General features: G+C 49.4%; 1 protein-coding gene across 8 annotated transcripts in view; it reads left to right on the top strand.

The window, feature by feature from the left end:
• Positions 1-11,929, top strand: part of BCL9 (BCL9 transcription coactivator) — a 60,944-nt gene extending 49,015 nt beyond the window's left edge. For 6 of the 8 annotated variants that reach the window (XM_072885792.1, XM_072885764.1, XM_072885801.1 and 3 more), the window contains 6 exons: positions 1,486-1,802; positions 2,723-2,912; positions 3,397-3,496; positions 3,931-6,160; positions 8,131-8,391; positions 9,761-11,929. In XM_072885792.1, coding sequence (XP_072741893.1) covers positions 1,486-1,802; positions 2,723-2,912; positions 3,397-3,496; positions 3,931-6,160; positions 8,131-8,391; positions 9,761-10,878 — 4,216 coding nt within the window. In that variant the 3' untranslated portion in view covers positions 10,879-11,929. The remainder of the gene's footprint in view (positions 1-1,485; positions 1,803-2,722; positions 2,913-3,396; positions 3,497-3,930; positions 6,161-8,130; positions 8,392-9,760) is intronic. The other 2 variants (XM_072885828.1, XM_072885819.1) reach the window with 2 other exon arrangements.
• Positions 11,930-14,894: the final 2,965 nt, after the last annotated feature.

Below are 14,894 nucleotides of genomic sequence, written 5' to 3' on the forward strand. Positions count from 1 at the left end.
CATGTGACTTATTGGTCCTCCTTTGTGCTCCCATTGGACCCGCTGAGGACCTGAGCACTGGCTGCACGGTGCTGACAAGCCTCCACGTTTGCTAGGCTCAGGATGAGCTGAAAGCTGTAAACCCACGAGGTGCAGATTCCACATTCCTTGTGCCCTCCTCCCTCCCATCAGGTGTCTGAATAGGCTGTAGGAGAGTAAATATGCTGTTTCTATCTGGGTTTTTCTTCTTCCCCCTCTTCTAATTATCTGTTTCCCCGAGGGGTAGTTGGGCAGCAGAAGGTCTCTCTGTACTTTCACACAAAATGCCTCCTCCGTATTATTGGCCTGAACAGCCTGGAGAACTGATCAGCTGTGCACTGAGATCCTCTGCATCATTCACCTGCCAGTGCAGCAGGTCAACATCTCTCCTCCGCTAATTTGGAAGGGGAAAAATACGGAAGCGAAGCACTGTCCAGGGACTTACAATGGTCTGATTGACAGCATTCTCAAGTTTGATTATTTACTCCTAGAGGTCATCTGGAGCTTAAGAGTAATTCAGAGGGAATGCCTGTGAGTCAGATGTCTGTCCAAAGGAGGAAACGGCTTGTGCGAGTCCCACAGTGAGGATGCTAGCAAGTGCTGCCTGTTGGAAGTGGTAGTGATGATGGGAAAACACAATGCAGATGATCCGATAGCAATGGCGTAACTGGAGGGTGAGGAGGAAGGGGTGGCCAATATGTGTGTAAAACCCAGAGGAATGAAATATTTTTAGGATGCTGAATGGAAGAGGGAAGGAAAGACTCTGAATTTCCTTTGGCAAATTAAAGCGGCTTCATCTGCCCCATTTTGCAGGAGTGTGCAGGGAGATGGTATCCTTCTCTTTCCTTATTCAGAGGCAGGTTGTAGCTGGTTTAATTGTTTTCACGGTCAGAGGTTTGTGTTTTCCTGGCAGCTCGCCCCAATGTATGATGAATGCTGCAGTAATGCTGGGTTTTCCTTGTGCTCCCTGTAGAACTGGATAGGGAGGTGCAAGGGAGGGGGCGGGCGGGGGGGGGGTCTACTCTGATCAGAGCTGCAGCATATAGTTGGGGTCCAGGAGAGCGGCGAGGTGAACTTTATTGTGCCTTGTTTGTTTACTCTGAGCTGGTCTTGGTGTGAGGCGCTTCTCTGTGCACATAGAAACCGTTGTCTTTATTGACAGAAGCCCCAGAGGTGGGTCCTCATGTGACAGCAGTTCCTGGGATCTGGCAGGTCTGTAGCTTGCCCTGGTGCCTTCTTGAGCAATGAGATCCCATCTTGGATAATAACGCTTTCAGGGCATGTTCAAAAAAAGCACCTGCGTGACTCTAAGCTTGCAGGCATTTTTTTATTTGTCAGCAATTGTCTTAGCTTGCAAAGGTGGCAGTCGTCATTTCTGCTTCTCTCTAATCTGTTCCTACAGGGTTGAATGAATCCATGGTGTGATTTGTCACTTTTTTTCTTTTCCTTTTTTTGCTCTGTCCCTAGTAGCCCCAAATCAAAGCAGGAGGTGATGGTCCGTCCCCCTACAGTGATGTCCCCGTCTGGCAACCCCCAGCTGGATTCCAAATTTTCCAACCAGGGCAAACAAGGGGGCTCCACCAGCCAATCCCAGCCCTCTCCCTGTGACCCCAAAAGTGGAGGTCACCCCCCCAAAGTGCTCCCTGGCCCAGGTGGGAGCATGGGGCTGAAGAATGGAGCTGGAAATGGTGCCAAGGGGAAGGGGAAGAGAGAGAGGAGCATTTCGGCAGACTCCTTTGAACAGAGGGAAGCTGGGACTCCTAATGATGACCCTGAAATCAAAGGTATGTTTGCTAGGATTCGTGCGCAAGTGCAGACAATTAGTCTGAGTCCTCTGTGAGATGGAGAATCACTATGCAAGTGTTAGCGAAACATTTATTTCCCTGGGGTTCTGTAAGTTCCAGCCAATGAAGTCTAAAGGTCTTGAGAGCAGGCGAAGAGGAGAGGTTGTCATAGCTGGCATCAGTAAACGTCCTGTTCACGCTCAGTTAAAGTGCAGACCTGACTCTGGTGGGAAAGTTCCTTTGTAACTCTGAAACTCCCCCAGAGGATTTGAAAGTACAAATGCAACCTGTTGGTTTCCTTCTGGCCTTTGGCCTTTCAGGAACTGCTCTGTTGTAACTGGGGTTTTGAACAATATGCAAGCCTGTTTTGTCAACACAGATACATAACCTGTAGCACCCTGACTGGTAACACAAGCCAGAGAGTTGGGATTTCTGTGTTCTGTTCCTGGCTCCAACGTTGCCTCTGTGAGGCAGTGTAAAACCAGACTAGATGTGCAGTTGTCCATCTTTCCTTTATTGTCCTTTTTCTAGGTCACCTGGCTAAGGTGGCTAAAGGGGAAAAAAACGTAAAGTTTTGCACAGAGTGTTCTCCTTGGGCGCAGACATATTTATATTTGTTCATTTTAGTGTGTAGTTTTCCTGCTATTCTGTGTGGCCATTAGAGAATTCAAAGTGGTCAGCTCTGGGAACTGCCACTTGCCTTGGAAAAGGATGAGATGAGCTTTCTCCCAGTGGTGCCTGAGGGGCAGCATGGCATTAGAGGGAAGATGCATGGTGTAATAGAAGAATTGCCTTTAGTAGTGCTTGGGGGAGAAGTGGGAAATTTCAGAGGAGGAAAAGCTCTGGTCGGTTTCCAGAAATGGTTTCCAAAGAGCTCCCAAGGTAGTGATTCCCCTCTTTTCCTCTTTCTCCCCTTCCAGACTGCAATTCTGCTGATCATGTGAAGTCCCAGGATTCTCAGCACACACCACACTCCATGACTCCTTCAAATGCTTCAGCCCCAAGGTCTTCCACACCTTCCCATGTCCTGACTGCTGCTTTGGAGCCAGCAAGTGGGCAGAAGACTCCATCCAAAGTGGTTTATGTTTTTTCTACTGAGATGGCCAACAAGTAAGTAGGTAGATGCTTGAATGTCTTCAGGGAGCAGAGCTTATATTTGTGCTCCCTTTTTAAGAGATTCTCAAGTGCACTTTCTCCATCAAGTGCGCTCTTGTAGCAAAAAGTTGTTACTCGTTTTGGGGATGCTGAAGGGGCTGGAGTGGAGAATGTCACTACCTTTTGCCCTCTGAGAAGTGATTCTTTATTTTTCTGAGGTATGTTGGGGTTTTTTTTGTTTGGGGTTTTTTTGGCAAATGCTGGTAGATATTGTTTTGCAATTCATGCAGTGAGTAGCAGCCAGGATGGCTTAAACTGAGACAGGAGCCCTGAATGCTGATGAGTTTGTCGATGTAAGCATTTTTATTTTGCTACTCATCTAGAGTGAAATGTGTGGTTAAGTCTCTCTCTTCTGCTGGCTGAAGGATAGAAGGGAGGGTGGTTAAGAAAAATTGATTCTTAGCTTCAACTGGATATATGCATCTGTCTGTCTTTGCAGAGCTGCAGAAGCTGTGCTGAAGGGACAGGTGGAGACCATCGTGTCCTTTCATATCCAGAACATCTCAAACAGCAAGGCGGAACGAAACACTGTACCCTTGGTAGGAAATACCTGCATGTGGGTGGGAAAGGAAATGGTAAATGTGCTTGTGTGTGTGATTCAGAGAGATGGGTGATTATTTACACACTGAAATAAGTTTTAGGGTGGAAAAGAGACAGTTGTTGTCCTAGCTTTCTGCAAATAAATGTCTTGGATCATCCAAAGAAGAGCTTGAGTCTTGCAATATTTGGATACTATATTTCTGACCCATTGCTTATGCAGAGCTAGCACAGAAGCAAGGGGTACCTGCTGTAATACTTGAGCAAAATATGTTTCTGCATGGCCGAGATGCTGCTCTGTAATCACTGTAGGAAGGCTATCTTTCCTTGCAAAGTGTGGGCTGGTGGTGTTGAGACAGGGCATTTTGTTTGCACCTCTGCTTATGTGACACGACCTTAAGATGAATGAGTGGCAACATGTAGCTTTCTCTTGCAGAACCCCCAGATCACTGCACTTCGGACTGAACCCAAGCCCCTGCCGCAGCCGCAGCCCCCCACCGCCCAGGACCAGAACCCTCCCCAGAACACCAAAATGCAGCCGACTCCACCCGTGTCAGCACCGGTATCCAAATCCACTGGCCCCCCGTGCCCCATAGATCAGGACAGTCCCAGCGTGGAAAGCAAAGGGATGTCTGTGGGCAGCCCTGCCAACTCTACCCCGTTGCAGACAGAAGGATTTGGGCAGAGTTCGACCCCCAATAATCGAGCAGTTAGCCCAGTTTCCCAAGGTAGCAATAGCTCCGCTGCAGACCCCAAAGGTCCTCCCCAGCAGGTGTCTGGTGGGGACCCGTCCAGTTTGGGTGAGAATCCAGATGGACTGTCACAGGAGCAGCTGGAGCACCGAGAGCGCTCGTTGCAGACCCTGAGAGACATACAGCGCATGCTCTTCCCTGATGAGAAGGAGTTTGCGGGAGGGCAAAGCGGGGGGCCACCCCCAAATGCTGGGGTGCTGGATGGTCCCCAAAAGAAACCTGAAGGGCCGATACAGGCCATGATGGCTCAATCCCAAAGTTTAGGCAAAGGGTCAGGGTCTCGGACAGATGGAGGGGCTCCGTTTGGCCCTCAAGGGCACAGGGACATGCCCTTTTCCCCAGATGAAATGGGGCCACCACCAATGAACTCCCAGTCAGGACCCATAGGCCCAGACCACCTGGACCACATGACTCCTGAGCAGGTGGCCTGGCTCAAGCTGCAGCAGGAGTTTTACGAGGAGAAGAGAAGAAAGCAAGAGCAGGTGGTTGTGCAGCAGTGTTCCCTGCAGGACATGATGGTCCATCAGCATGGGCCTCGTGGGGTGGTCCGAGGTCCTCCTCCTCCCTACCAGATGGCCCCTGGGGAGGGCTGGGGACCTGGGGGTCCAGAGCCCTTCCCTGAAGGCATGAACATGTCACACTCTCTGCCTCCCAGGGGCATGGCCCCTCATCCCAACATGCCCGGGAGCCAGATGCGCCTGCCTGGTTTTGCAGGAATGATGAACCCTGACATGGAGGGCCCCAGTGTCCCGAATCCTGCCTCCCGGCCTGGGCTTTCGGGAGTTAGTTGGCCAGACGATGTGCCAAAAATCCCAGATGGCCGAAACTTCCCTCCGGGCCAGGGTGTCTTCAGCGGCCCTGGCCGAGGGGAGCGGTTCCCCAATCCGCAGGGCCTGCCCGAAGAGCTCTATCAGCAGCAGCTGGCTGAGAAACAGATGGGCCTCCCTCCTGGCCTGAACATGGAAGGCATCAGGCCCGGCATGGAGATAAACAGAATGATGCCCTCCCAGAGACACATGGAGCCCGGGAACAACCCCATCTTCCCTCGCATGCCGGTGGAAGGGCCGATGAGCCCCTCCAGGGGGGACTTCCCGAAAGGAATACCCCCACAAATGGCCTCTAGCAGGGAGCTGGAGTTCGGGATGGGCCCTGGCAGCATGAAGGGGGACATGGGTATGAATGTCAGCATGGGCTCCAACCCACCCCTGGTCCCTCAGAAGCTGAGGGAGGCAGGAGTTGGGCCTGAAGAGATGATGAAACTGCGCCCCGGTGTCTCGGAGATGCTCTCCTCTCAGCAGAAAATGGTGCCGCTGCCGTTTGGGGAGCACCCGCAGCAGGAGTATGGCATGGGTCCCAGGCCTTTCCTTCCCATGTCTCAGGGCCCAGGAGTTGGTCTCCGAAATCTCAGAGAACAGATCGGGCCTGACCAAAGGACTAACAACCGGCTCAGCCACATGCCGCCACTACCTCTCAATCCCGCCAGTAACCCTAATAGCCTCAACACTGCTCCCCCTGCGCAGCGCAGCCTTGGCCGCAAGCCCTTGGATATCTCCGCAGCTGGTCAGGTGCATTCGCCAGGAATCAACCCCCTGAAATCCCCCACGATGCGCCAGGTCCAGTCTCCCATGATGGGGTCTCCCTCGGGGAACCTCAAGTCCCCTCAGACGCCCTCCCAGCTGGCAGGAATGCTTGCGGGCCCCACTGCCGCAGCTGCCGCTGCCTCCATTAAGTCCCCCCCTGTCTTGGGGTCTGCTGCTGCTTCTCCTGTCCACCTCAAGTCTCCGTCTCTCCCCGCACCTTCTCCCGGATGGACTTCGTCTCCAAAGCCTCCTTTGCAGAGCCCTGGGATTCCCCCGAACCACAAGGCATCTCTCACTATGTCTTCTCCAGCCATGCTGGGGAACGTGGAGTCGGGTGAGTGCCGCCTCTGCCAGCCAGCCTTGGCTCTTCGGTTTGCGTCGGGTTACCCCGAGGTGTGCAGCAAGGGGAGAGGGAGGAGGGTTCTTGCAGGGTGGCAGTGCTGCGAGGCTAGGCGGTGCTTGGCCCGAGGGTCTGGTTGGTGGCTACGTGAGCTGAGCGCAAGCGCTTTTCCTCCTGTTGTTGTGTTTGTGGGTTTGCAGCGCGCTTCCCGTGTGCCGGGGTGAGGGCTGGTCACTCGGAGGACACGAAAGTGAAAGGGTGGGGTCAAGAGGTGTGAAAAGATGTGGGGTGTTGATGGGGGAAGTCTCTCCTCGGAGGGGTTTGTGGCTGTTCTGCCACAGCTCCTGGTGGCTGTAGCTTTGTGAAGTTCCTGCTGATGTTATGAAACGGCTTTGAAATAAAGGCTCCTACAAATTGATGCTGAGCATAGTTAGCCACTCGTGCATCTAGATATGGTTCCGGTACGGTTATGGCTTTCTAGGTTAACCACCGCAGAGAGGGAGGTGTGCTAACGTTTGTTCAGGCTTCAGCCGTTTCGGAGAGAGCTGAACACCACCCTGCGTAGCATTCGGTAGCACGCCGGAGCCGTGCCGCGCCTGGGACCTCGGGGCGCAGGTGCCGGCACTGCCCTACCTGCTCCTGAACGCCTCCGGGCTGTTGGCGGCACAGCTCTGCCCTCTCCTCCCCGCTCCCAAGTCCTCCCGCAGCTTGCCCCGGAGCACGTTCCCCCCTCGGTCCCGGCTCCCAGCGCCGCAGCCCGGGGCGGCCTCCCTGCCCGGGCGGGCCCGGCTGGGAGAGGCCGGGAGCGGTGGCTTGCCCACGTTGCCCTCTAGTGCTGCTGCGGGTAACAGCGCGGCGGCGGCGGCCGGGACGTGCCTGCCGCGGCCGGGGGACCGGCAGCGGCGGTGGCGGGGAGGGTTAACCCCTCGCACCAGCCGGCAGGATTATCGCTGGCCGGGTCTCTGTGCTCGGGAGGGGAGCCTGGATGTTAGCATACGTTCTGGCTGCTGAGGCCGTGCCCGGCGTGAGCCCAAGCGCCTACAAGTCAGAACCGAATGCTTTGGTCCCTGCCTAACCTTGTGCTTAACGAATGCTTTTACATGCAGCCCTTCCAAAGCATAAATGTTTTGGCATTGCAGGATTTTTGTATTCTCTATTCTCCTTTCTTTTTTCTGGGGTGAGCCGAGGAACGTGTGGTGAATTTTCAGTGATAGAACCTTGGTTTAGCATCTTTCCTTCACGTGTGGTTTGGGTGGTGTGAAATTCATCGGTGAAGAACAAAGGAGGTTGGAAGTGCAATTAAGTTATTTCTAGTTTTGGGAGAGCAGAGGAATATAAGCTAATAGGTGCAGAGAAAGTTCCTTTAACTGGAATGAGCAGTAAATATGTGTATGTAAAACCTGAAATGAAATATAAACAAGGAGTTTTACTTGTAGCTGCTGATGCAGCTTGTCAGAAACCTGCCTGCATGTCTCAGCTTAATATCTGCTACAGCTTTCATTGTGCTGCCGATTGTCTTTTGTGCTTGTTTGATACCTCCTAAAGAAAAAGGGAAAGGAGTTACAGTTGACATTTGGTGAGTGTAGGAACAATTAATTGACTGTGGATTTGGATTTTTATGGCTAGACCTGGTATGTAAGTGTCTTCTTCAGTGCATGGAAGTTGAATAGTAGGATTTTCAGACGTTCCTGATAATTCTTTGTGTGGATTTGTAGAGGCTCAAGATAGTTCCAGTAGAAGTGCAGAATCCAGGATAACAAATGTTAACCGTCTTGACCAATAGGCTTATTTTTCTGGTTACCTTTCACAGGCATTGACTGCATTAGTCAGGTGGTCTCTTGCAATAAAAGGGATTTCTAGTTTTTGAGATTTCTAGGAGAAAAGGGTAGGATTTCAGAAAGAAATAAGAAGGAAAAAAAAAGTTGTGTTTTTGTTGTTTTTTTTCCTCCTCTCCCCTCCCCCAGGTGGTCCACCTCCTTCTACAGTCAGCCAGTCTGCTCCTGTGACTCTCCCTGGAAATCTTCCTTCTAGCAGTCCTTACACAATGCCTCCAGAGCCGACCCTCTCCCAGAATCCCCTCTCCATTATGATGTCCAGGATGTCCAAATTTGCCATGCCCAGCTCTACACCGCTCTATCATGATGCCATCAAAACTGTGGCCAGCTCGGATGATGACTCCCCTCCAGCACGCTCCCCAAACTTGCCACCTATGAACAGCGTACCAGGTAAGAAACTCAAAGAAACATAAGTCCAAGCTATCAGGCAGTACAGTGAGGGCGGTTTTTATGGAAGCTTCATCAGATGAAGATGGTGAGAGGGAAAAACCTTGAAGGATATATAGCCATGGGTTGTTTTTAAGGAAGGTAGTTGCAATTCTCTGAAATGGGGAGACGGAAGTTCTCCTTGCAACCAGTTTTTTCTGTCCAGAAAGTGTCTGTTCTTCAGGAAGTGTCTAATCTTGAAAACCCGTATGTATGGGAGAGATTTCCACTCAGGCAGACTGGAATTACTTGTGCGAGTGAAGGCTGCTCACGGGAATAACGGTCAGACCTACAACGTGTTATGCAGACGGAACCATTCCTCCCCTGTCTTAAGGCAGTGTCATAGAAGCTTCACAGTTTGGTTTTTTGGTTTTGGGGGATTTTTTTTTTCTTTTTTTGACACTGAATCATCTGGTCTTTTCCTGGGTTTTGTGGATTGCTTTTGTTACAGAAGAGAGTGTTAGAGTGCTTTCTCAAAGCATACATCTTTTCATATAGGGAATGTGTAATGGCAGGTGACCTCAGCCAGGACTGAGGGAAACTGTCCTGGTCCCTACCTGAGAAAGTTAAAGGGAAAGTAAAATAAAACATTGTCCTTTTGGGCTGTCTTGTGGGTGAGCATGTTCATATGAGAAATCTAATCCCTGCTGATAGCTTAATGTTCATGGGTACATATTTAATACAAAAGTAGGCTGTAGCCCCTCCACCCAATTGAATTAACATAGTTGAAAGAGGGGATCAGTGGATGTTTCATGAGAGTGGCAACTGGTAATGAATTCTTAATGAGTTTACCTGTAGCTTTGCTGTCTGTTTCACGCAGTAATGATCAGAGTGGCTGAATATACCTGGGGAAGCTGGCTAATTGAATAAGTTCATGATGATAGCTCATTAACCTCATTGATCGCTGCCTCCTAGTCTTACAAGGGTTGCCTGATTTATAACTTCTTGAGTTTTGAAAGGAGATTAAGTCACCTCCCAGTGGACAAGTGTCCATATGCTGATAATCTGTCATAGACATGTTTGTTACTGCCTGCATCATCTAGACTGCCAGGGAAATAATAAAGGTATGGGTTGGATTGAGATCCTACTTACAGAGTAGGCTTTAGTCACTTTTTGATAGGGCAGTGACAAACTTAGGGAGGCAGCTGTGCAGGGGGCATCAATTTTCTGGTTAAAATAATGTTTTCCAGAGCCACTACTGATATTTTTTTTACTAGCACTAATTTGTGTGTGTGTGTGCGTGCAGACTTGGTAACCTTGCAGAAAGCTCTCTGATAGCTTTATTGATTATTACTGGCTGTTACCTAAATGTGATTCCTTATTTCTTCCCTAGGAATGGGCATTAATTCTCAGAATCCTCGAATTTCAGGTCCAAACCCAGTGGGTCCAATGCCAACCCTTAGCCCAATGGGAATGACCCAGCCTCTTTCCCATAACAACCAGATGCCCTCTCCAAATGCTATGGGACCCAATATACCTCCTCATGGGGTCCCCGTGGGACCCGGCCTGATGTCACACAACCCGATGATGGGGCACGGTTCCCAGGAGTCTCCAATGGTACCTCAAGGACGCCTGGGCTTCCCACAGGGGTTCCCTCCCGTACAGTCCCCTCCACAGCAGGTGCCATTTCCACACAACGGGCCCAGTGGTGGACAAGGCAACTTCCCAGCGGGAATGGGCTTCCACGGAGAAGGACCTCTGGGGCGTTCTACCAACCTGCCCCAAAGTTCAACAGATCCAGCACTTTGCAAGACTGGAGGCCCTGGCGGTCCAGACTCCTTCACTGTTCTTGGAAACAATATGCCTTCGGTTTTCACTGATCCAGAGCTGCAGGAGGTGATCCGTCCTGGAGCCACAGGAATACCCGAGTTTGACCTGTCCAGGATTATCCCGTCGGAGAAGCCTAGCCAGACACTACAGTATTTCCCTCGTGGGGAGGTGCCAGGCCGCAAGCAGCCGCAGGGTCCTGGGCCGGGGTTCTCCCACATGCAGGGGATGATAGCAGAGCAGACCCCGAGGATGGGACTAACGTTGCCTGGCATGGGAGGCCCCGGGCCAGTGGGAACTCCGGATATCCCTCTCGGGACGGCTCCGTCCATGCCAGGTCATAACCCGATGAGACCGCCTGCCTTCCTGCAGCAAGGCATGATGGGGCCGCACCACCGCATGATGTCACCAGCACAAACAGCGATGCCTGGCCAGCCCGCGCTAATGAGTAACCCCGTGGCTGCCGTGGGCATGATCCCAGGCAAGGACCGAGCCCCTGCGGGGCTGTACAGCCACCCGGGCCCTGTAGGGTCACCTGGTATGATGATGTCAATGCAGGGCATGATGGGACCCCAACAAAACATCATGATTCCCCCCCAGATGAGGCCCCGAGGTATGGCTGCTGACGTTGGCATGGGAGGATTTAGCCAAGGCCCTGGAAACCCAGGGAACATGATGTTTTAAGCTGCTACCATAAGACTGGATGTTCTGATCCTTGTCAAGATGAGATTCCAAGTCCTGAGCGCTTTTTTGGGAGCTTCAGGAGTACAGTTTGGCCATGCAATAGGTGAAAAGAGACCAGAGGACGCTTTGGGAAATCTCGAATGTATGGAATTACCTGAAAAAAAAATTATTCATTTTAACAGGTTGTTTTTTTTTTAAGATTTATTTTTTAAAAATTATTTTTGTGGACTTGGGTATCCCGTGACGGCACCTGCTTTGAGAATCTGTAGCTGTATTTTGAGAATTGCCATTTGTCACAAGTTGCACCATTCTCTGTATGTTTACGTCCTTCGGACTGGCTTCTCCCAGGACTCTCGGTTATTTTTGGGGTTTTTTGTGTACTGTACTATATTGTAAAAGGGATTTTAGCAGAGACTTTAGTCTTTGGGGTGAGAGGAGAATGGGATTCTAGGGTGTTTACTTTAGGTGGAGAATCCATCTTCAGAACTTCGGACTATTTTCCTTCAACTCCAATGTATAGATAAACCAAACTACGACCTCAGAGCAGAGTATTAATGAAAAGCACAAAAAGGAACTTAAGTTCAGTGAGGGGAATCTTTTAAAAGAAATAAATAATAAGTTAAGGACATATTTTTCAAATTATGGCGTGCTGTCCAGCACCTTCTGTCTCTCCCTCCCACTCTTTATTAAATAGGCTTCTCTCTCTCTCCGTCCCCCTTCTGTCTCCTCCTATGGCAGCTGCAATACATTGTGTTATTTTGGGGAGTAAATCTAGGAGAGCCTCTCCTCATGTGGGGACTCTTCCCACTTTTAGGAAGGGGCTGGACTTGGACACTGTTACATCCTACAGTAGTCTCTCTCACTGTTTCCTATTCTCCTTTTCTTAGAAACCCCAAGTGATTTTATTAATGTGGGAGTGGAACAGACACTAAAAGTTATCCAGGATTTTTTTTGTGGTTATTTTTTTTTTTTCCTCCCCAGCGTAAAACGTTCTGTGTAACCTCCATTAAATTTGGTACAAAACCACTTGCCAGGGCTGTGGTGTCAGAAAAATAAAATATATTGTTTCTTACAAAAATGAACTGTCGTCTTTATCCAGTCCAGTTGTTTCTGGGTATGTCAGACGGCTGGCCAGATGACTGTTTGCTCTTCCTTATGATCACAGCCAGCCTAGAGGCCAGGTGGGGTAAGCCTTGGCAGCTCCTAAAAGTCTAGTCTGTAGGCAGCTGCATGGTCCTTGCAAGGCAATTCTGTTCACTTAATCCTGAACTGAGCTTGTTTTTCCTCGGAGTGAGGTCTTATTTCAGAACGCCCCAGGGATGATAGTTACAGTCTTCCTTCCTTAATTTGTTGAGGCTAAAGGAGTAGATGAAACTTGTCTCCATCACTTCGTCCTGGTGAGTGTTCGCAGCACTACAAGGTACGTGGTTTTGAGCTTTCCCTAAGCAGCGGTGTCCGTCTGCCTAAGTGCCGGAGTCCAATGCTGTGCGGGGTACTGGGGCTGTGTGTCCCCCTGGGGGCTTTGGATTGGGTAGGGTCTCTGACTGCCAGTGCTCAGAGGCTGAGATAGCGGGGAACGGATGAACTTAAATAACAAAGGTGAGAGAGAAATCGTCAGTGAGCAGATTTTTATCAAGACAACCCTGCTGGGTAAATTGTTGCTTTGCCGCAGTTCTCATCGATCACTTCCTAATCCCCTGTCTTTTCAAACTTGCCTTTTGAGAGAATTTCAGCAAGAAGGTTTTATGGCTTTGTCTGTGAGGAGTGAAAGACTGGATGCTGAAACATGGATTGGCAGTTGAGCCCTGCTCCTGGAGAAGACCGGGATGAGCCAGATGTGGATCTGCAGGGCAGGGTGTGGGCTCTGTGGCTGGCTGCTCTCTGGTCCCACAGCACTGTACATGGAGTGTGTAATCTCTGTTCTTCCTTCCACTTACTGTTACTTGGAATTATTTCAATGAGTAGTTTCCTCAAAGGGCTAGCTATTAGTGTGAAACTTCATACAGAGAATGAGTATCTTTAATATGCTTGTGCGTGAGAGTTTTTCAGAGTTAACTGATCCTTAACAGGTGGAAAAAGAATTGCTGTCGGTGGCCGGCTTACCAAAGTTTCGTTGCTAGTGTTACAAAATGAGTGAAGCCATGCACTGTTGGAGGCATGCAAGCCTCAGAGCCTTCTGTTGCCTGCTTCCAAATTCACCTTTGTGCTGTCATGCAAATTTACAATGATTTTGGGTGAGAATTACTCTTTTGACAAAGTGTAGGATGTATGTTGTGGTGCTTCCCTCTAACAAGACAAGCAGCGTGCCTGAAGCACGGGCTTGTCAAGATTTTAGAAAGAGCTGACAATGACACAGTAACTGTTATTTCTGTAGAGCAGAGTTACCTCTTCTTTAAATGGTTGCACAGCTCCCTTTTGCGGACCTTGCATGGGAATTGTCACAGTGCAACCTTTTTAAGTGTTGCCACTTCTGCCACGACTGTTTTTACCATGTTGAACAAAGCAAACTTCTTGATCGATGTAGAAATAACCTGGAGGGTTTGGGTTTTTTTAAACAGTCTTTCTCTGTGCCTCCTATGCCTGTTGAGGTATTTTGAACAGCAAAGGATTTGAGGTGACTGTGACTTATTCTAGAAAAATTAGCATAGGGGATTCACTGTTTAAAGCCACTTGATAGTGAAAGGATACATTTTAAAGATGCTAGATAATTAAAGTTCCTTCTGTGTCCGTCTGACTTAACATGCTGGCATTTGGTATCTTAACAAGATTTTTTCCTACAGAAAATGCGGATGATGTGGATTCTTGTGCACTTAACCTCAGTGACGTTGCCCAGTTTGCACCAGCTGATGGACAAGAGATGCTAATGCCGTAGCTGGCTCCGGTCGGAAAAACAACTCTGTAGATGTAGACTGAACTTCTTTGTTTTGCTCTGATTCTACTTCTCCCCTTTTTGCTTCACAAATGAAAAAGCTTTCTATCTGCCAGCCTTGCAAATTCACCTTGGGATCTGTAAGTCAGGCTCTGTTCTCTCCTGCTTATTTATAATCAATAGTAACTGTGACTCAGCTCTGGTAGTCATGGTGCAGTTGAAGACAGAAAGTGGGGTTGCCATTTTTAGTTTTCTTCCCCTCCCCCTCCTCTCTTTTTTTTTAACTTTCAAATCATCCTCCTCCACCTTTGTTTGAAAGAATGAAATAGACTTTATTCATACATGCTTGGCTGCTCTTCCTCTCTAGTAACATGGGAGGAAACAGTCTGCTGTTCAAATTATCTCATCCCAGATGGCTGCGCAGCCGGAGCACGGAGAGACTTAAAAGGTAAACCCAGCAGATGGTGAACTTCTGAAACACAAAGTAATGTGCCTGCTAAATCAAAAGTTTCAAATATTTGAAATCTGTTTGTTTTAAAGTAGTAGACTGTTGCAAACAGGTCATCTGTGAAGTACACTGGCAGTTTTAAGCACCGTCCAAATAAACTCGAGCTTTGTACCTGTATCATGGGCTAGCTAATCTACCAAAGAACATGACAAGCAAGTAGCCAGCCTTAGGAGTTTAGTCCTGACCTCCTAGTGGTATCTAATGGGTAACATTTCAGAAGACAGACCAGTATGTGGAGATCTGGTCTGCATCAGTCTTGGCTGGGATTTGAATGCTGGTGATGCTTCTGGTACAATACATGTATCCTGACTTGGAGCAGATGTGGGTGCCTGACTCTTCCTGAGGGTAAGTGTGAATCCTAAGCACACTTCTTACTGTTGGAACGCAGCATTTGTTGTGCCAGTGTTGGGGCCATTACAAATATAGTATACACAGGGCTTAATTTTGTGGTGCTTGGTGTGCTGACCATCTACTGTGCTGGTTCTGATTCTGGTGGCAGAAAAGGCTACGTTTCATTGGTGGTGCTCTTCTGCACTCATGATGGTGAATGCTTTCCTCGTGCAGCCTTGGCAGGCTGTTGGCTGAAACCTGTTCCCTATTTTGATACTTCTCAAGGAGAAATGATCCATGTTTGATATA

This window comes from Ciconia boyciana, chromosome 1 (assembly GCF_034638445.1).
Source record: "Ciconia boyciana chromosome 1, ASM3463844v1, whole genome shotgun sequence".
In the NCBI taxonomy this organism is placed as follows: Eukaryota; Metazoa; Chordata; class Aves; order Ciconiiformes; family Ciconiidae; genus Ciconia; species Ciconia boyciana.